Source organism: Prionailurus bengalensis, chromosome A2 (assembly GCF_016509475.1).
Source record: "Prionailurus bengalensis isolate Pbe53 chromosome A2, Fcat_Pben_1.1_paternal_pri, whole genome shotgun sequence".
Taxonomy (NCBI): domain Eukaryota; kingdom Metazoa; phylum Chordata; class Mammalia; order Carnivora; family Felidae; genus Prionailurus; species Prionailurus bengalensis.
Genome location: NC_057348.1, coordinates 122,745,917 through 122,768,679, shown reverse-complemented (window position 1 = coordinate 122,768,679; position 22,763 = coordinate 122,745,917). Strand labels below are relative to the sequence as shown.

Here is a 22,763-nt window from a genome sequence, read left to right as displayed (position 1 = left end):
ATGAGACCACTCCTGGCCTGGGACTCCATCCTCTTTCTTCTCCTGTCTCCTCTCCCTCCATCTCTGGGCCAAACTCTGGATGGTTGAGATTTGGCTACTCAGAGCCCCATTTCAGATGGGCCTGAGAACGGGGGTCCTCTGTGCTTAGCAGTTCACTGCCTCTTCTTGCACTTTCTTTTTTCAGGTGGAGGTGGTTCCTGGGACAGAGTCTGACCCAAATTATAAAACCACAATGAGAGGACTTCAAAGGGAAAAGACAGTGTAACTGTCACCAAAGAGGCCCCTCGCCACAAAGGGAAGCCAGTGGGAGAGAAGACAATGTGTCTTCTCTATTGTCTCCATTGACGATACGTCAATGTCTCTATTGACATTGTGTTATGTTCTGGCTTGAGTGGGAAGGAGGGGCTGATGTGCCTGGTGGTGCTACTTCCGATATCCTTAGTACTTCTCTAGAATTCTCCCCCATCTCGCTACTGAGAGACTCTCTGGATGATGCCACTCCTGAGTCATGAAAACTGTAACAAGGGCTCTGGTTTGCTTCATGAAGGTCAAAGCAAGCGGTCCTAATCTTGTAGCTGGAAGACGGGTGTTCATGGGAGACAGTGCTGTGCTTTTTCTGATTTTATCTTTTTTCTTTGTGCAGCTCTTCGTTCTCTGTAGGCTGAGGAGCTTGTTTGTATTTGATAGCCAGATTCTTCTTACGGAGCCCTGGTGATCATTTGCCCCATGGTTGTTGCACACGCCTGTGGTAGGTTCCTGGAGAGCTGACCTCCGTGTGTGCTGCATATTCAGGGCAGCGAGTACCCTTGACATGTGACCATGCCTTCCTCTGCCTTGAGCCACCCCCAGCTCTCCATCATCTGGAGAGAGACTGAGTTACTTCTGTGACCACAGAGTCTGGCAGACCCTTTCAGCATTTTCTCCTGCCTGTCTTAGTCATGCCCTTATAGTCAAGCCACATAAAAGTGTTGGTGAAGAACTGTACACTCTACACCTTCTCATGCTTCTGTGTTTCTTTTCAAGCAGTGTGCTCTTTCCAGAGTCATCTGCCTCCACCCATCTTCCACGTAAACAGCTTCTTCAGATCCATTTTCCTGATCCAGTTTGAATGTCACCTCTGCTATGTAGCCTTCCTAATTCCCCCACAGTATCAGTGACCCTTCACCTGTGATCTTGAAGCCCTACCCTTTTTACTATATACCCTTTTACTTGTCTTTTTATGTGTCTGCAAGGAGGTGGTATAACAAAGGGAAAAGAACAGGAGCTTTGCACTTGGTCTGGGGTTAAAGCCTGGCTCTGACACTTATTGACTGCATGTCTTTGCAAAAGTGAGCTGACCTTTGGGAGCCTTTTCTGTCTTTGCTTGTAAATGGGCATGATGAACTCTTTTGAAGTGTTTTCTTGAGGAGGAAACAACCTGTGATGTGCTTAGCATGGCACTTGGCATTTAGTAGTGCTCAATAACTGGTAAGGGTAGTGGTTGTGGTTATTGTGATTATTGTTGGGTTATGAAATCTTAGAGATGAAAGGGACCTGAGGGGTAATTCTTATGCCTACAAAGCTTGATGCCTCCTCCCTTGTCTGATAGTCATCCGGCTTCTCCTTGAACTCTGCCACAGACAGGGAGCTCACTTTCTCTCTGATCTTATGATGCAGAGGGGCTTGCTAGTACTTAGGCTAAGTTACTCTATGTCTATTTGGGGAAATATTTTATTTTATTATTTTTTAAAATAATTTTTTAAGTTTATTTTGAGAGAGAGAGAGTGCAAATGAGGTAGGGGCAGAGAGAGAGGGGAGAGAGAGAATCTCAAGCAGACTCTGCACCATCAGCACAGACCCTGATGCGGGGCTGGAACTCATGAACCATGAGATTATGACCTGAGCCGAAACCAAGAGCTGGACACTTTACCGACTAAGCCACCCAGGTGCCCCTATTTGGGGAAATACTCTAATTTGGCAGTTATATTTATGTATATAAGTATGTGTGTTTATGTACATTACATATTTACACATGTATGCATGTCTCTGTGTGTATATGTGTGTGTGTTGTGTGTGTGTGTGTGTGTGTATGTGTATTTAGTGATGTTTCACCATATAAGATTTCTTAAAACGTCTTACTGAAAAAGTCGGGTTAGGAAGTTACAATGGAAATGAACCTCCAAAGCAAAGTTTTGAGTGGCTTTGCATTTTCTTAGATTTTTTGTTTTTGGGTGAGTTTGCATCTACTTATTGCTTGTCCCTGGGTGGAATGCCAGTGGAAATTGTGGCTTGTAATGCTATTGCAACTATCAAGCATATCCTGCCTGTGATACATAAAGAGAATAAAGTCTGAGTGACATAATAACATGGTGCATCTAAAAGTAGTAATACTTTGTTGGCAGAGAGAAGACAACCTTTCATAATGTGCTTTAGAAACAACCCTGGATTAGGAGCAAGAAATCCTAAGATAGTCTATGGTACTTTAGCCTCAGTTTTCTCATCTGTGAAGTGGGAGTATTTGCCACACAGGGATGGGATATAGAGAAGGAAGAGGTGGACTCTGTCTCTGAGAACTAAGCACTCCCCACTCCCCTTCCCCATTCAAACAGAGCACCACTTTCTATAATCTTTAAATATGAGGTGTGCACTGGAGTCCCTTATAAAATGTTATTCTACATAAAATGTTCTGTTGCTTAAAAAATCTGTAAACTTCTACTAAACCAGATTATCTTTAAGGTCCCTCCCACTCCAAAAACTATATGGCTCTAAAATAAAAAAAAAAAAAAGTGATAGATCTTTACTAATTTTCTAATGTACAATTTTAAAAAGTTTTTAAAAATGAAACAAAATTACTTTTTAGAAACTTTTTAAAGGATGTTTTTTTTTGTCTTCCCTTTCTGATGGGCTTAATTGTAGTGAACAATTATTCCTTTCTTTTTTCTTCTAAAATTCACTTTTCTCTGACTTAACCCAAATCCTACTCAGACAAGGAAAAGGTCATACATATGGTGGAGGGCAGGAAGATGAATATGCTTTATTATTCTCTTGTATCCTTTCATCCCAGGCCAGTCCTTGGAGAAACCATGCCATAATTAAAATATGTTTTCAGCCATATGCATGTCCCTTTTCAGCAATTCCTTTCCCCAGTTCTCTCCAGATGACCTCATAGAATCATGAAGGTGGAACAGATGTAAAAAATCTTTATGCCTAAATTCTTTACATTAGCCAGGTGGAAAATGGGACCCTGTGAGGGGAACAGATTTGTACTGGAGAGGGTAATGAGCCATAACTCAAACGCTTTTCCAGGTCAGTTCATTTTCCAGTGGGTTTGGATAACCTCTTTGTGCTTTAGCTCTCTTGTTGTAAAATGGGGATGATCATAATAGTATTTGCGTCCTAGAGTTGTTGCCAGTGTTATGTGAGCATAGAACCTTAGAGCAGTGCTCAGACTAGAGACAGTTTGAGATACCTGTTTGCTGCTGTTATCATTGCTACACTTCCATATTCTGACAGCAGGCTGCCCAGAGGTCACAGAGATGGAAACCTCTCTGGGGACCATGCTGCCTCCCATCTTGCATCCCCAAAACAAGTGGTTAAAACAATGTCTTTTTTTTTTTTTTTTTAAGCATCCAGTTCTAGCAGGTCACTGCTCCCTGCTGGGTGACATTGGGTAGGTAATTGGTTCTTTTCAGATATATCAATTTCATGTTAACATGGTAGCTGCTTAATACTACCTTTGCCTGGTAGTAATGTGTTAACTCAGTGATAATGTATGTGGTTCCAGAAAATCCATAAGGACTGACTTTAATGAGGTGACTTCAGATTGTGTGGCAGGTGAGTGTGTAAGTCCTTTTGAATCAAATAGGTCTGTCATCTCACCTTGTGGAAGATACCTTCTTCCACTGGAATGACTGGGGCTAGCCATGCCATCCCCACCACTGGATGGATGGAAACCTCTAATTTCTGGAAAGTAAATGCCAACCATCAAATGGGTGAACGTTTAGGATTTTGACACTATCATTTTATTTCTTTGTCAAGGTCTCAATGAATGTAACTTTACTTGAGCAATGAAGAAACATGAGTTCTTACCTTTAAGTCTCTCATTTTTGGGAAGCAGGTATGTAACTGATGGGTAGCCAAAGGACGCTGGGAGTGTGACTGAAAGAATCTAACTGCTTGTGAGGGAACTATGGTTACAGGGCAGGCTGCACCCAGAATCTCAGGAGCCCTGAGTCCCAGCTTTGAAATGGCCCAGGGAAGTGTTGGTGGCTTCTTCTAGATGGGAGTTTGACCACCAGTTCTGTGAGGTCAGTCAGGGCTGCAATCACCCGGAGCCAGGATCTTCTAGTGTTCTGTCTGTGGTCTCTCTCTTAATCCCACCGCGCTTCCCAACTCCATAGCTGGTCCCATTCTTCCAGAGCACACAGGGTGTTATTGACACTGAATGACCTAGGGGGAAACAGACGGTGCGTTGCCGCTCTGTGGAGCTGAAACTCTTTGCCAGTCCCAACGTCTGCTCAGCCGTCGCCCCGCGGGGACCTCTTGAGTATGTGGAATCGGTGGAAACTCCTACCTCCTCACTGTTGGTTTCTATTTTCCTTTTCTCCGCACCATGGGTGGGGGGCGGGGGGAGAAACGAAGACTCTCAAGAGCAGGAACGTAGCAGGACCTTCTAAGTGTGATGTGTGGTTACTTTAGTCCTTACCAATTGCTTTAATATTTCAAAATGGAAGCGGCTCAAGGGAGGACGAGTAGGTGAGCCATACCTGAGGGCTCCCCCCATAAACTCCGCGGAAGCTCGCCGCGCTGTTTGCTCCGCAGCCCCCCGGAGGGCCCGCAAGCCCGGGGTCCCTGGGCTCGCGCGTGGCGCCGCGGGCCTGGTCTTGTGTGCGCCGGGGCGGTGCGTGGCGCGCGGGGCCCCGGGTCCGAGGCCAGAGCCTGGCGAGCCTGTGCCCCGCGGACCGCGCTGCCCGGCGCGCCCCTCCCTGCGCGCCCGCGGGTGTCACACCAGACGCCAGCCCCGGCGCGCTGACAGACGACTTTTCTCAGTTGTCACTTTTCTCGCTTGTCAGCGGAGCTGCTGGTAAGTGAAAGAAAACAGAGACGGGGCGCGAAGGCTGCGAGGCGGTGGGGGGGGGGGGGAGAGGGGGCGGGACGGGAGGGGGGAGGCCTCGGGGCGCCCCGGGCTGGGGGCGCGGGCGGAGCCCCGTGCGCAGCCTCGGGGTCGGAGCACCCCGCCCGCCCCAGCTCCCCCTCGGCGCATCTCCTCCCCTCTCTCCCCTTCTCACTGTCTCCCCTCCACACTCGGTCCTCCCTCGCTCCCCCCAGTCCTTCAGCTGCCTCACGGTTCGCTTCTGTGGCTTTGTTAAAAAAAAAAAAAAAAAAGAAAAAAAAATCCCACTAGGTCCAGGTGCTTTCTCCTTGAGCAGCTCGGGACCATGGCTGGTTCCCGCAGCCGCCTCCAGGAGGCACCTGGGCCGGGGGTCGCCGGCGCTGCGAGCCCCCTGTAAGTCCGGGTTTGGGGGGCCCAGAAGGAGGAGCGCGCACAGAAAGTGACAGGCAAAGGCGCGCGGCGCACGGCTGGGGCTCGAGGGCCGGGCCGGCGAGGAGGCGGGGAGGGCCAGCCCAAACTCTCCCAGCCTCACTCCCACTGATAACCTGCAGCTATGGAGTCGCCGACCAAGGAGATTGAAGAATTTGAGAGCAACTCTCTGAAATACCTGCAACCCGAACAGATCGAGAAAATCTGGCTTCGGCTCCGAGGGCTGTAAGTAAATCCATTTACTTCTCTTGCCCCGTATCTCTCTGCAGTCAGTATTTTACTACACAGCTACAGCCATGACTGCTCACCCTGTTCCCGCATGGCCCTTTAAGTACAGCCCTAGAAGTTCCACAACTGCTTCTCTGTTAATTACAGTCACTGCTACCTCCCCCCGCCCCTCTTTTTTTCACAAGAGACTTTTCTGAGTGTTTTAGAACGCCTTGCTATTTCCAAAGCATACTTTCTTTGGGGGAAAGAGGAAATGTCCTTAGATTTCAGTTGTAGTAGCTCATGGAGATGTTTCTGGTCCTTTTGCCCAGGGAGAAAAGTCTGGAGACTGTTAATCGAAGGAAGACTTATTCTCTGCAAAGTGCTTGCAAACATCTTGGCAGGTGGTCCAAGAACTTACCTTCCGTTCAAATTCTACATGCATTCTGGCTGCTAAATTTTCCTCTCCTTCTCCCCAGCCTAGTTCAACTTCTGATATTTTCTTAGGGTTCTTTCTATCTTAAAATAGTCACCAGAAGGAAGGGGCTATTTTTGGAGAAAGTGGGGGTCAGAACCAACAGTGGAGTTTCCTAGCAGTATTTGAATAGTGAAATCGTGCATTTGCTTTCAATATAGTGGCCAGAATTCTAGTTGGACTGATGGACAGAGATCTCTGAATTTCATTCACTTCATTGGGTTCTGTCTGGTTTTGGGTACTGAGGAGAGGTGACCTGAAAATACATGGTATTTTCTGTGAAAAGATTTTATAGATAATGAAGAGCTTGTTACCCCATTCAGGAAGCTCTAGTGATACCTGTATATTTACATCTTGCTCCTCAGTTGACCAGGCAGATCCCAAAGACATCTTTCATAACTACCCGATACTCATTTCATTAGACATTTGGCATCAAATATCTAGTGCAGTTAAGAAAACAATTTTTTTCTCCAAATATATTATCCAGACATTCTGTTCCTTATGAAGGACAAAGATGGGAATACCAGCTCCTTCCTTGGCAGTTTGTTTGTTTTGCTGTAGTTATTGTTTTTGAAAGCATGTGTGTGCATGTATGCGTGTACACACACACACACACACACACACACACACATCACATCCCAAAACAAAATCAAAAAGGCACTGATCTAAGTTCGCTTCATCTTAGAGGAGACCACATCCTGACCAGGGTATTCAAAGTTTCTAAAGGGAAGCAATAACGAAAGTGTATGTTTCTTTAAGGGGTCCCCTAACGTGTAATTTATCAAAGCCCTTCCGTTAATAATCTAAGTGAGTTTCATTGCCATTGATCTAAAGGGGAAACCATGCCAAATACTATGATTTTTGAGTTGTCTGGCTGCTGTAAGCAAGCAGAGGTGGTAAACTTGTGTGGAAATTTTGTCGTTTTGGTTGGCAGACTGTCCTGACAGTTGAGACGCGTGCAAGGCAGCGCCTCTTTCAGAGCAGTGTTTACAATAAACTCATGTCATAGGTAATGAGCATTCAATCTGATCATATTGTGGTGCACACAGAGAGTTGTTGGCCTCTACAGTCTGGGTCCAAGTATGCAATGTAAAAGTGCAGTCAGGCTGGTCTCCTTGCCATCTCGGCTGGAGGGACTCATCTGCACACACTCAGGACTGCTCTCTGGCTGCTTTACAATTACAGCCCACTCCATGGCGCTACTCAGGCTAGAGAGGAGTGTTTGGGCAAATAAGCCAGGCTGAGAATGTGTGTAAAAAAGCGTTTAGTGCTTACAACATGCTGTCTTGTAGCTTTCTGCTTCATATCTTGTAGGCTTCTCTCCCCAAGGTGTTGGGGTGTGATATAACCACATTTTCGTTCTCTAGTCTCTCATATCTATTCAGCATCCGGTGCCTTTGAACATGAAAGGTGTGGGTTGATTCTTTTCCAAGTGTGTGTTTTTGAATTCCTCTCTTTACCCTTCTACTGAAACGCTCTGCCTAACAGCAATCCTAGGAGATCTGTTGCTTCATTTTCTGTTTCGAAAAGGACATGTTCCTACCGTAATTATGGCATAGTTTTTTACTACTGTTAATGGTTCTTACTGCCACTTAAAAAACCAAAACAGTAGTGCTGTGATAAGTTGCTAAAGACTCTGGAAACCAAAGGCATGCTTATTTATACCACTTGGAATAACACTTTCGCAGTTCACAAACTAGAAACCGTTAGGAGGTGGAAGGGTATGTTTCTATTTGTCCACACAACAGACTGTCAGTAAGAGAAAGGAAGCAGCCCTTTCATCATTTTATAAATACCCAATAGTCCTATTGGATTTTCAAGTAAATTTGTTACCATGACTCCCTTATAGAAAGGGCTTTATAGGTGATCACAGATAGTCAGGAATTTAGTTCAGCTTGTTTGGGAACCATCTAAGTTCAGGACTTGATCATCTCATGCCTGGACTGTTCAGTGGCGTCTTCTTCTTGTCAGTATCTTTTCTATTCAATTTACTATTGAATTTTTCATCTCCTGTATTAGAGCATAAGTTCCTTGAGGACGGACACTTTGTGTGTCTTGCTTACTGCTGTACCTCCAGTGTACAGAGCAGGGTCTGGCATGTAGTAGGTGTTCAGTAAATAGGTGATTAAGGAAACATAAAGACCCAAATAGGAACTTTATAATATTCAACATGAATGTATATATCCAAATATATTTGGATCAGCTTATAGGCCATATGACGTATCAACACACTATTCCATGAACGAGGTGGGAGGCAGGTTTTGTTAATATCATTACCCAGATCGGGCACAGAGATCTAAACTGAGGTAGGAACAGATGTGGCAAAGCCACAACCCAGGGCTGAATCCCACTCTTGTTTATCTAAGTTCTCTTTTTCCCTCCCCATATCCTCTTCCCTTCTGTGCACTGGCCTGGAGTGGTCTTTACCAGCAGTAAGAGGATTGTTGCTCCTGCTATTATTATCTGCCAAGAATCTACAGCATAGGAGAATATAGGGAATGATCCTGTATACATTACAACCTCTACTCATCCCCCTTCCATGCTTTATTTTTTCTCTTACACATCTCACCACCTGAATGCTAGGTATTTTTTTTATTATTACGTGTATTGTCTGTCTTCTCTAACTAAAATATAAACTTCATGAGGACATAGTTTTTCTAGTCTGTTTTGATCACCGGTGTGTCCCCAGCACTTATGGTACCACCTGGTGTATAGTAAATTATCAATACGTATTTGAAACCTAGAGCTCATTCACATATTTCTCTGGGGAAAAAAATTGGGAAAAACTCTTAATCTAGCCTTGGAGCATCATCGCCATGCTCATAGCACATCGAATACTGGAAATGTGAATTGTAAACACTCTGTACCCCAGCTGAGATGGCAAAACCCTGCAAGCATTGATATTTACCATAATGACGACTCTTTTTCCTTGCGTGAGGTGCTGAATACCAATGTATAGAGACCAACTGTGATTTGAAGGTTGTGGTGTTCCTCATCCTCCCTCTGCAGCTCTCAGACCCATGTTCATGTTCCTCTGTGCTGGGAGGGAACAATACTGCACACCTGAATTTTTTAATTATGTCTGTCAAAGGGATGCTATCTGCTTATATTTCTGGGATGAGCCTCTTTTTTTTTTAAACCCATTTTCGTTTCTGTAAACCTCGGTTTCCCCTTAGTGCTGTTGTCATACTTCTTTCCTCTGCAAAGAGGGTGGAATTTTTAAGAGCCCCTCCCGATGGCTGTTTTGTTAGGGAATCTTCCAATCAGGGAAAATACGACAACGGCTGTACTTTATTCCTCTGGTGATGTGGGGGAGCCTCATGGCTGCATAGGTTTGAGTCATGACTTGTACCTTGGGTCCTGACCAAGGGTTTTTCTATTGCCAGACTGTTCTATGATGACAAAAAAAGTGTTTCTATACCTTTTTTTTTTTTTTTTAGTTGAGAGCAAGTGAACAGGTTTCACTTATTCTGTTGTCAAAATTGTAATTAAGCTATAATGTGTTTATTTTTCCTTACTATGAGGTAGTCAGTATAATAAATTTTATGCTTATATAACACTTTCTATGAAGATGATGTGTTCTTTTGCATTATCTAAAATGATATCATGATATAAAGGGAGGTAAATAGCCATTAAGGTAACAGACTGGGACTATTGTCTATTCAGTGGGCTTTCCCATTCCCCAGTGTGGTAATAGACCCTGCCTCCCTCCTGATTAGGGATGAGCTCAAGACCCAGGACTGGCAAATCTTAGAATTTGACCTTCGTGGAAAGAGTGGTAGGTAGGTCTCAGGTGTGGCACGGAACCGAGTGGTAAAGTCCTTTGTTGGCATTGCTCTCTTGGCCGCTGGAGAGTGCCGCTTTCCCTTCTTCTGGGTTTTCCTGGTGGCTGCCACTGGCTCAACTTCCCACTTCATGGGGAAGACCTTTCTGTGATAGGAGACAGTGAAGCCACCACTTAGGGAAAAGCAGAGGGGAGAATATGGAGTGGAAATCCCCGATCTGCTCCCAGAAGCCGAAGCCCCAGTTTCTGTACTCTGCCAGCTCTACCACCAGCCAGGCTGTTTCTGCTAAGGTTGCTTTGAGTTTGACTTCTCTCAAAGGGTCTTCACTAATATCCCACTGAAGTACCGAGACCTTAAGTGACTCTTCCAAACTACACAGCAAAGATGTGAGGGAAAGCCATAGACAAAGAAGCTTGGATATCTGGTTTCATATTTCTTATTTAATGAAGCCCTCTGCTGCTGTATTTTCTCTGTACTCATCTGAAAGTTTTAATAGCGCCATCAGTGTTCAGGCAACATTAGTTTACTCAGTTAACATTTACTGAGTGTCTATTATATGCCAGGCACTTTCATAAGCTCTGGGTGTGCGAGAGTAGATAAAATACCTGTCCTTCAGCACTTCCAAAGCTGGCAGGAGAGACTGAAAGGAAAAGCCGGAAGTGTTGACTATAGTTACAGAGGGATACACAGAGAGCCACCTCTATCTGGGTTGGCCAGAGAAGGTGTTGCCGACTGGCAGTCAGCTGCAGATTTATTCTAGCGGAATCCTTAGAGTTACAAGGAAGAGACTCGCGCAGATCCTTTTCATTCATGTCAGCCTTGTGCAAAGATGCAAAGAAGTGTTTTGCAAAGATTTGAGGAAGCAAAGAGTCCTCTAGTCAGCCCAGAATAAATCAGCCCAGAATTATGAGCTGGTTTTATGGGCAACTGGGAAAGCTCTTCTATTTACTAGGGATAAAGCCTGAATCCTAGTGCCCTTCTCTATGCTCACTTCTCATTGATAATCTCCAAAAGGAGAGGGTGTGGTTGGGTCAATTTGCTATCATCCAATGTTGAACTACTGGACAGAAATCTCCCAGGTCACCTCAAAAGCACTTGGCCCCTGGGCGCCTGGGTAACCCAGTTGGTTAAGCATCCGACTTCGGCTCAGGTCATGATCTCGCAGTTCGTGAGTTTGAGCCTCCTGTGGGGCTCTGTGCTGACAGCTTGGAGCCTGGAGCCTGCTTCAGATTCTGTGTCTCCTGTCTCTCTGCCCCTCTCCTGCTCGCACTCTGCCTCTCTCTCTCTCTCTCTCTCTCTCTCTGTCAAAAATAAATTAACATTAAAACCAAAAGCACTTGACCCCTAAATTGGTCCCTGGTCCCTTAGGGACCTCACAGGGTTACCTTTCCCTATAAATCAATTAATTCCCAAGAGCCTTAGTTACTTTCCTTGAAAGGTAGCTGTGTGATATCCTCTTGCAGCTTATCAAGTGCAATTTTGAGGGATAGATGAAAGCTGATGAATGGAGGTAACAGAGTGTGCAGAGGTACAGAGGCATGGGAGATGTTGGCCCGTTGAGGAGGAGTGAGAGAGAATGTTGGAAAGGAAGGCATGCACCAGGTAGTAATACATGGAATTCTAGGAGATTTGCTTTTTGTTTTATTCAAAACTGTACATGCTCATAGTTTAAGGAGGCAAATATTTGAACACATTTTGCTATATTACACACACACACACACACACACACACACACACACACACAAATGTGTTCCACTCTCCATTCATCCTACAGAGAATATTTTTTATTTTGTACAGGTAATTTTAAGGAGTTTTCATCTAATCTCTTACTTATAAGGAAGTGTTAAAAGGCTTTAAGCTGGAGAGTAACAAATTGAGATTTGAATTTTAGGATGGCTACTCTGGAAGAAGTGTAGAGGACAGACTGGTGATGGAATTTGAGGCCTGGTGACCGTTTGGAGAAGATTCTTGAATTTAGTGTAGTGCCAGTTAGTTTTGGAGCAGAGAGAGAAAGGGAAGTTGTCTTCCAAGTTTGTTTTGGCTTGGGTGTCTTAGTTTGGTGCCATTTGCCTTATTAGGGGCCATGGAGAGGAGAGCAGGCTGGGATAAAGCAGAGTGATAAACTTGGGTTTAGATATGTTGAAATGGAATGGAAGATCCATGTAGGTGTTGGTGATAGTCTGGAACTATGGAGAGACCTTTGGCTTGGAGCAGTGGGCCTGAGAGTCATGGTTCTGAGGAAAAGCCTCGCAAACAGATGACCTAAGAAAGAGGGGCTTCACGTGAATCTCACTAATAAAGCAATGCCAAAAGAATAATCTAAAAAATTACTTATTTCCTCCAGATTACGTATTTTAGGGTATTAATTGGCCCTTTCAATCTGTCATGTAATTGGAATGGCTTGGCATATTTTTGTTGGTCTCCTATTCTATACCAGATACCAGGAGCTTCAGAGGAGATATAGAAAAACCGTGGTCTCAGGAAATTTAGAGTCTAGTTAGGGAGACAGTATAAATCTTTATACATGTGAAAAGTTAAAAAACAACAATAAAAGTATATGCAATAATTAATTGCTAAATAAGTGATGTTGACACAATGTCCTAGGATTCAGAGAAGGAAGATATTTGTATATGAGGGATTATTTTTGAGTCTTTCTTTTCCTAATAAAGATCAATAAAGTCTCACCTGAATAGGTTCTTAATGTATATTAAGAGGGAGAGAGAGGTAAACATATAAAGGGTAAATGGGTTTTTACATTTAGAATGAAATTTTCTTTACTTGAATACTAATGCAGTATATTAGTACATGAGCACTTGCTTAACATAATTTGGTTGTGCTGACTTATTAGCTAATTACAACTAACTATTTATCAAGCTAAGTATTTATTATTTTGACCAAGCTTTACAGCCTCTATTGGTTGGGATGCAGCCCTGAGTAGAGGGTATTTCTACATTTCTAGCTCGATTTTCTGTCTTTAGTTTTCTTTGGCTCATAGAAACTGCTTGGTTCCAGTTTTTCCATATGGAGGGAAAGCACTTACATGACCTGAGTCATGGCTTTTTGATTAGAGACTAAGAAAAATAATTGTTGAGTCTGAGGCCCATAAAGTAGTCTTTAACAGCTTGGAGAATGAGCATCACAACTTCTCATCAGCAGTAAAAAGTGGATTCCCCAACAAATGGAACACTCTGTTTCTGGAGAAAGTATACTGAATCCATGTCAACTTTGGTATTCTTCAGACTTATTGAACTGTACTCTTTATTAAAGACCTTTTGACAGCTCTTATTAAATAAAATAAATGAGTCTTTATGAGTGTAAGAAAAGCCTAGATGTTTCTAGGTTGTGAAATAATGAAAAGCTTTAGAGAATAATTCAATTGAGAAGACGTAATTTATGATTATAGGTAATGAATTTTATTGATATATCTGAACGACTACACGTACAACTATATGTAGGAAAGTAATCCATCACTCATTCACTAGGCAAACATTTCTCCAGCACTTACCATGCACCAGGCACCAGGCAGTGAGAAGCAAGATAAAGGCTCCCTCCTTTAGGGAACATTCAGTCTACTGGTAGAAGCAAATATTAAATATGTAATTCCACAAGTAATTATTTATATTGACGAGTGCTGTGGAAAAATATAATAGAGGGCCCAAACCTGGTGCAAAAATCAGGGAAGGCTTCTTCGAGGAAGTGAGATTTAAAATGAGCTATGAAGAACAAGTAGGTATTCGTTAAGTAAAGAGTTGAAGAAGAGTGTTCTAAGGTATTCAGGGGCTGGGAAAACAGCATGTGCAGAAAAGCCAAAAGATCATGGCACCTCTGAAAAAACAGGAAGGCCACGTGGCTAGAGTCAAGATTGTATAGAGACAGGAGTCTCAAGACGTGGCTAGAGAGGGATTGGATCTTGCTTCTTATTTATTTTATTTTATTTTATTTTATTTTATTTTATTTTATTTTATTTATTTCTTCAGCTAAGACAGCAGAAGAGATGATTTATTGTACATGTGCCACATTCAGCTACAAATGAAAACAGAATTAGTCCTGAAAGTCACAGGTCCAGGGCAAAGGACCAAAAGGGACTGTTTTGATATGAGCAAGGTGGGTCTCAAAGGTGGTCATTGTGATGCGATGGTGACGGATTTCGAGATCCATTGAATCAAGCTTTAGAAAGTAGACATGTACCAACAAATTGGTACTAGCATCCCTGACCTCTGGCTTTCCTGTTTCTGCTCCTGTGGTTTCCATGGGTGCAGAAGTTAGCAGTTTACTTGGACCTCTGCCTCAGCTTTCTTGTTTTACACTTTAGCCTGCACTTTCACTGCTTCCCTTGCTTGGCTCTCATGGCACGGAGGGCTCCCAGATGATGCACTAAGGCTGAGAGGCTTCTTCTTTAGACCAGGGGTTTTACCAATGGGAAGCCATTGTAGGTCTATAGGGATGGATTTGAGAGATTTTCAGGAGGCAGACTCAACAGGATTTGGATGTGGGAAATGGGGAAGAGTGTGGAATCTAGGAAAACTCCTAGGTTTTTAGCTTCATTCCTAGATGCTATTTACTTAGATCAGGCCCACTGAGGTGGGGTGGGAGTTAATGTTGTAGGTTTGGTTGTACATGGGAGCACAATGAATGGGGAGTAGAGATAATGAGTTCAGTTTTGGACATATTGAATATGAGGGGCCTATAAGATGTCCTTGAATAGATGTGGTGAAGCCATGAGCAGTTGGATAAATGAGTCTGGAGATAAATGGAAAAGCCTGGTTTGGAGGTATAATGTATAGTCCAACAAAGTAAGAAGAAAAATAAATTATATGTATGTATATACACAGACACACACAGAGAATGCAGTTTAGTGTGACACCCTAAATAGTCTGACAGAAGGTGCCAGAAGACTGTAAGTTTATATATATTTTCTCATTGACATTTTCTTGTCCAACAGATGGGAAGGGCCAGCTCATAATGTGTACATAGCTTTGCTTGGAACCTTGGTTCCAAGAGCATGAGCCAGGCAGTGAGACCCAAAGCGTGGAGCCCAAGCACCACAGCAGGGCCTCTTGAAGGTTGGCTGGGTAGACTCTCTGGATTCTGCAGGAGGTTGTCCTTTGTCTAGGCTTGCCCAGTGGTGCTCCATGGGGCACTGCTGCTCCTGAGGTGCCCTGTGATGGACACACCAAGCCTCTGTCTCTTGGGGCACTGCACAGGTCCTGGTGTAGCTCTCACCTTCCACACCATGTCTCCTCATTCATGGCCCTTTTCCTACTCTTAAGGCCTTCCCCAAAGTCCTCTCTCTCCATCCACTTTCATTCTCTTCCAGAGGTCTATTGCAGCGACGCACTATTCAATATTCTGCTGAAACAGCTTTCCTTTCCCTTAAGGCCACCAGAAGAGTGAAACCTTAAATAATCAACATAAGAATGCGTTGAATATTTTGGCCGAAAGTCACTATTGGACATCCAAAGAACATTAAGTTTTGTTTATCCAGATTCCAAACAACCAAAATGCTGAAATAACCAAGACTTTTCCTGCACTCTAGAGACGCTCTGAGTAAATCTAGTAGTGAAAGATTAGTTTTCTTTTAAGTTAATTTATCATTTATTTTGAGAGAGTGCGAGAACATGAGCTGGGGAGAGGCAGAGAGAGAGAAAGAGAGAATCTAAAGCCGGTACTGCCAGTGCTTAACTGACTGAGCCACCCAGGTGCCCCCTGAAGGATTAGTTTTTGAAATCTACTTCCATGTGTGTTTTAGGAATAGTTCAAATTCAGACTAATATCTGACCCATTTTTTTCTCTATCTCTCTGACTCTTGTCTAAGGATGACTGTGATGGGTCTTATAATGCCTTTAAATTCCCTATTTTATATCTAGTATACTATTCCAGGAGGTTGTATTTGGAAATCGAGTCTGCTAACTATGAGGGACCACAAATACTTTCACGAATAGAGTTCTGTGTTGCTCATTTGTGACACAAAAGGATTAATTACCATAAATCGAAGCTCCATAAATATTGTTTAGAATTGTCATTCTTTCTACAAAACTATGGACTAAAATTAGTCATTGTTAAAAAAAATAAAGGAATTGTTCAAAGCACCCATTTCTGGGAGTCTTTGGATAGTTTCAGTGAAGGTAACTATAGGTAAACAGAATTTGGTTCAAATGTTCAACTGATTTCCATTGATAGTAGAGCTCAGAATGGTCCCTATGAGTGTATCTGCTAGTTAATTTTTTCCCTCTTTTTTTTTCCTGTTTTTTGGATATTCCCATTATTTTTGCCATATTTAAATTGTTAAAATTTACAGAGCCTGTGTCCAGAGAAGAGTCTTCTGTGGATGATGTTACTGTTAGAGAAGTTTTGGAGGAAAAAGGAAGGATCTCTACTCCCCAGGAACTGTGTGTTGACTTAAAGTCACCTGGAGTTGTAAATGGCCAGTAGCTGCTTTCTCCCATGAGTAGGTTTGGATAAGAGTTGGGAGGAGGGTGGAAGAGAGGATTGAGGGAAGGAATACTCCTAGAGTAGATAGGAAAGGCTTAGAAAGATTAGACTGGTCGCCGAAGTTAAACTTGGCAGAAGATACAGTTTTTGTTCCGGCTAAATACACATGGGGAAGAGCAAAGTAGAGACCTGGAGCAACTCTTTGGATAATTCAATTTAAAAAATTGTACTCCTCCCCTAATTACAGGGATACATCTGTGGAGAGTAAGATTTTGTCTTAATCCTTTGGATTTATCTCCACTTTGGCAGTGTTGCATGGATATTAAGAAATATTTTTGTTTTCAGCCTTTCTCATTGATGTTTATCTAAACAGGAGCCAGGCTCCTAAGAAGGAGGTCACAGAAATCTCTTCCATTCCCACCCACACAGTTTTGCTGTGCTTATAACACAGCAAGTGGTTGTAAATATGTGAATAGAGGGATAAATAATTTATGCAAAAAAGTACTACCTGAACTTCTACAAGCATGACATTTACTTTCTATTTTCTTTCTCTAAAAACCTTTCCATATTTTGTTGTTGGTGCCAGTGATTAGCTCACTGCCTAGCTTTAAGCAGGAGGGAAATAGTGCTTGGTCTGTTCAAAAAGCCTTGCTTTCCAGAAGATTTCAGCTTTCTCTGGGGGGGAGTCCCATTTGGGGGCCTGTTGGACAGTAATTCGAGTGCTGGAATTTTTAACTCAGGCCCAGGAGAGAAGCAGGCATGAACAAGAGATTTGGATTTCTATGTCTGGCCAGCTGTCTGCAGGCAGACAGGGGGGCTGGGGAGGGAGAACAATGAAGAAACAGGCCTTCGGGAAAATGGGAGCGTGGGGCACCGTGTGGATTGGCTGAGTGAATTGGTGCTGTTCCAGGTGGGGCTTCCTGTGGGGTTGTTTAGTTTGGATTAATTCTTAAAGATTTCTCCTCTTTCCAGTGCCCAGCCAGCACTACATACAAACATATTTGCTTCTAGGAGTGAGTTAAAAATCGATGGTCTTATTTACAGCTCTGCTTCAGATTAGCGTTCTCTTATTCTTCGGGTTCACCATCCTCGTCCCCAAACCTCACTTCTTCATTTGAATTTGATCTCATCACTTTGGGTGATGAGTACATATTGCAGGTTTGTGCCTTGGGAGTCGCTGACTCTGAATATGATCTTCCTTTTCTAACAAGGCTAAATGGAAGAGTGTGAGTCTGTGGGACAATCCTCACCCACCCCCCCCAAAGAAAGAACTAGCAGAAAAATTCTCTAGAAAATTTAAAGAAAAACAACCCTTTAGTAATTATTGGGTTATTCCAGGTGAAAGTGAGCTTATATCATTTTACTATTTTTCATTTTTTATATTGCTTTGGATCTTTGGCCATGAAAGAAAATAGAATCATTGCCCATATGGATTTTCATTCTGTAGCTCATCAGTTAAGAAATATTTGAGCTAGTAACGGAAGAGAATCTCTCACATTCTCTAATATCTTCTCCCGCTCCCCAATACTCTGCCAGAAGGTGCCAGGAGACTGCAATTTATATACATTTTCTTAATGGCATTTACTTGTTCCAAATATGAGAAGTGCCATCAAGCAGTCAATATACACAAAGCTTTGTAAATCTAGGTTTTAATGTATGCATCATGGAAATGAAATCACTGGTAGATTAAGAAGAAATGTACAAGGACCTTCCATTCTCAGCAACATGTAGAGTAGTTCATACAAATGATTTAAGACGTATTCAGAAGTTTCCAGAGATATCCGGTTCTCTTCAGCCTGTAACCCATATGCCAATGAAAAACAAAACTGGAGGATCAGATGATCATTCAGGTCCTTGCTCATTTCATGGGTATTTGGGACATTTTATTGTAGTCCACTTTCCCACAAGGGAGCTGAACTCCTGAGAACATGTAGTTAACGCCACTCAGTTAACTCTGTGCACTTTTTCTGAGTTTGCCCCCCAATCTCCTCTCCCTTGAGGAAACTGAGGGCCGAGAACCAAGATTTCCAAAGCTGTCTGTGCATCGGCAGCAGTAGTGACCTTGGTAGGGAAGGATGGAGACGGGATCTGGAGCAGAATGAGTCACCATTGCCTGGAAGTGCCGGCAAACACTGAAGGCCGAGAGCTAGAGTTCTCACTGTGCATGCTGTGCATGCGTAGTTGTTGTACATTCAACTTCCCACACCGGAAAACCCTCTTGTGCCCCACTGGGAGGTATCTTGCTGTCAACTTTGAAACTGAACACAAGTTTTGTTTTTTTTTAAGCCAGCTTGTTTGAATATTAAGCCTATTTATAAACCTCATTATTGTAGCACCCATATGGCTCTTACTCAAAGATACTCACTTAAAAAAAAACGAAAGACTGCCAGCCGCTTCGTAATTTAACATCAGTGCTTATTCAACCCTCACTTATCCGGGCTATCAGGAATGATTCCCAAGTCATCTGTTTGACTTTGGAGTATGTGAAACTTACATTTATTTGATTGTGGGCATGCCTGGTACTTTGGGAACTCCAAGCCACCCAAAAAGCAAATAAAGCCCCTCAGAAGCATCCTTGCTCCTGCCTTGTTGTTTCTTGCTGTTCCCTTGCTGTTTGGGCTCTGTCCCCAAGTAGGTCCAGGTTTACTATGGACAGAATCACCCCTTTTATGCTTGCTTAATTTCATCCTTTTTCTCCCTGGCTGGGGCCAGGAGAGGTAAAATGAAGTTCAGTGTCTAGAAGCCTCTGCTAGATGACACAGCTATGGAGAGCTTTCGGTAACTTTTTAAAATATTGGGGGTCAGTGCCCTTTGCTCTTTGGTGATGTTCTCATCTCAGTATTCACTTTGCAGAATGTGATCAGCTGGGTATAAACAGACGGAAGCCTTTGAGGGGAAATTTTCCAGCTCCTCACTTCCTGTTCTATACACGTGCATGTACACATACACCGATGATAATTCTTGGTCAATCCACAATTCCATAGAAACATTCCACATGAAACAGACATTGATTTTCAGTGAAGACCAGGAGGCTTTTAATTTGCCTAAGAGGTAAGTGGATACAGGTCAGTCAATGCTGGTTATAGTACATCATGTCTCTGCATTGAGTTACAACTTCTGGTGGGTGCTTAGGGATTCTGTGTTAGCAGCTCAATGGGCTTCAGTTTTTAGGGAGTGCTGGATAAAAAGAATCTTTATCAAAAGACAACTTTAAAGGGGCGCCTGGGTGGCTCAGTCAGTTAAGCAGCTGACTCTCGATTTTCGCTCAGGTCATGATCTCAGGGTCATAAAGATCGGGCCCTGTGTTAGGCTCCATGCTGGGTGTAGAGCCTGCTTAAGATTCTGTCTCCTTCTCTCTCTGCCCATCCCCTACACTCTCTCTTTTTCCCTCTGCCTCTCAAAACAAAGTAACTTGAGATATTTCTAAGGATTATTATGGCGTCTAGTTCATAAATACTCACTTTTACTTTTTTTCTCCTGCCTTCTCAACAATGGTCCTACTTCAACATTAGAAGGACGTGTGTACTTCTGCTAGGTTTACTGGGACCACAGCCAGAGTGTGTGGCACGGTATATAGCCTGCAGGGTCCTTCGGGCTTGGGGGTAAGCTGGACACGGTTTCGGCTCCTTCTCCTCTTAGCAACACTGAGGTTAGCACCTGCTTTCTTCGTGGTTCAAGTGTTATAAGATAAGGAGAATTGCAAGTATTCAATTTTTTTTTTAACTTTTAGAAAACAATCTGCAGCCTTTTTTCTTTGCTTCTTTAATCAATGAAAACCTTTTTTTTTCAAACAAAATTTGGAAACCTATTGAATTAAAATACCATTATTATTTATTCAGTGCTGTTATTAATATAGTAGCTGACTCTCAAACCCTTACTGAATACCCAGCACTGTGCTAAAGGCTTTACATTATTCTTACACTTGACTCTCACATCATCTTGTGCAGTGGGTGTTATTGTTAACCGGCTTTTACAGATGAGGAGACTGGTGGTTGGGAACGTGATAGAAGTTGCTTAAGGTCACGTAGCTTATTGGACACTCCAAGCTGGAGGAAGCTTTGAGTCCAGGCAAGCGATCAGCATAATGCTGTATTGCCTGTCCACAGAGTGAGGAGGGCAGAGCCCATTCTGGGGCACAGTTTGCAAAGCGCTGTTCTAGACCTTCGTGGATACAGTTCCCTTGGCCTGGCCTTGTGGAGATGACTGGCCTTCTGTCTGAGCATGAAGCCACGCCATCTCCATCTCCCATGCTGCCAGGGTTGCCAGATTTCAGAGCACAGCAGCTCCTGGTCATTCTCTACTTTTTGTATCGACTCAGTCTAGCTATGTGAATTTTGAGATTTGCAGCGTATTGTTTCAGGTTTCAAAAAATTGTAAATTGGAAGTAAGTTTGAAAAAACAAAACAGAACATTTAAAAATATTCCTTTTGTCTTTCAGGTTATGAATCAGGGATAAATTCTGATGAAGTTCTTAAAAACAAAAGGCCAAAAATAAACTGGGTTCTTTTCCAGTTCATTTCCTGCGTTTGGAAGGAAAGGACCCAGTTTGTTTTATCGTTGTTGGTTTTGTTTATTTTTGTCTAGTGTCTAAGTTCCCTCTTGGCACCCTTTGATTTATTTGCATAATTTTCTTTGAAGCCTTCAGAGTTTGCTTTCTTTCTCAACCAGTTGAAGGTTTTGTATCCTTAGCTAAGTTACTTAACCTCTCTGAACCTCCCTTCCATTAAGTGAAAAGTGAGGTAGCCCTCCCAGGGTCTGTAGATGTCAAAGTGAGTTACTTTGTGTAATGGACATGGGACAGAGGAGATGCTCCACAACTGTGAGGCCCCCAGCCTTCTCTTTCTACGTTCCTCATGTGTGTAGAAAACGATGGCTGTTGTAGGTGTCCTTACTGCTCATAGTAAGTCATTGCTGAACAGAAGGAAATGAGTAGAAAGAAAGAAGTTTTTGATCAGTTTCTTGATACATTCACTTCTTCATTCCCCAGCAATATATTGAGTAGCTGCCATTTGACAGTCACTGTGTTAAGAAAGAGAGAAACACCAGCAGGTAGCAGACAAGCTATCATTGCCATCAGCATAACAGATCCTAACTGTCTGGAGTGACAAGTGCAATGATGTGGGTGAACTCTGGACACCGTGGGACATACAAAAGGAGCGCTGTCCAGTTTGGGAGACCCTAGAAGGTTTTCAGGAGGAAGCGATGTCTCAGCGGAGAGCTGAAGGATAAGTAGGGCTCATTCAGGCCTCACTGATCTTGCCCAGTCCAAATGATCTGAGAGTGGCTCTTGAGTGGGGTAATTTCCATGGAAGTACATTTTCTCCAGTGTTTTAAGTGCCGACCTTTCAACTCCAGTATAAGATGACACTATTTGGATTGGATCTGTCTTGGTTCTGAAACTACCTGGGACAAGATGGGAAGAGAGAACTTCAGGTCTATGAAACCAAGGATGCATCTATGAGGGTGAGGAGTGAGTGTCAGGAGTGGATTATACTGAAAATCAGATTTTTGGTCTCTGTTTCTTTGGGTCTACCAAAAGCACAACCAGTATTTTGGTAAGTGTGAGTGGCAGCTGCAAATGATTCGTTTATTTTGCCAACAAGCATGTTGTGTGCCACCCATGTGCTAGTTGATGTGCAAGCCCTTGGAGTAGATACACAGATCTACATAATAGGATCCTTGACCTCAAGAAGCTCAAAATAGGGGCAAGGAGATGCAAAATTTTTAGAATGTCTATATGGCATACATGTACCTGGCTATGCCCTCTGAGATCATTCTTTCTATTTTACAGATGTGGACACTAAAGCTTGATTTAGCATAGAGCCTACCTGAGGTTTCACGGCTGGGAGTGGGGGGTAGGGGTTGGGTTTTGAGTCTGTCACATTCCAGAGCCCTATTGTCTTTCCACATACTTGGAGATGAGACAAGGCAATGCAAAAGGTGACCCTTTCTCCCAGGTGTCATCTTTTAAAACAGGGTATAAATTATAATACTTTTCTTAACTTTGTCCTCAGCACTTTTTTAGCCTATCTCCTCCCATATCTGGCTAGGCTGGGCTGGGCTGGTTTGAGGTCACTAGACATGCTCTCCTTACCTGTTTGTGTCATACTTTCGTATTTGTCCTTGCTGAAATCCCAGCCATCAGTCAAAACTACCTCCTTCATGAAGCTTTCTGAGCCACCCCACTTGTATTGGTTGTTATCATAAAATAACACTTAAGGTACATGACTTCATTTCTGTTTTTAGAATCCAGATTTCTTTCAGAGAGTGGATTTTAACAGTGGTATTGTGAGGATTAGCCATGTGTTTTGAGTGCTTGTTACTAGTGGGTGCTGGAAATGGA

The 22,763-nt window shown here is 43.1% G+C and overlaps 1 protein-coding gene across 4 annotated transcripts in view; it reads left to right on the top strand.

Moving 5' to 3' along the window:
- Nucleotides 1-22,763, top strand: part of PDE1C (phosphodiesterase 1C) — a 507,283-nt gene that overhangs the window by 197,714 nt on the left and 286,806 nt on the right. The window contains exon 1 of one of the 4 annotated variants that reach the window (XM_043589211.1): nucleotides 5,213-5,746. The exons of the other annotated variants lie outside the window; for them this stretch is intronic. Coding sequence (XP_043445146.1) covers nucleotides 5,646-5,746 — 101 coding nt within the window. The 5' untranslated portion in view covers nucleotides 5,213-5,645. Of the gene's footprint in view, nucleotides 1-5,212; nucleotides 5,747-22,763 lie in introns of those variants that run through there. 4 annotated transcript variants of the gene reach the window in all.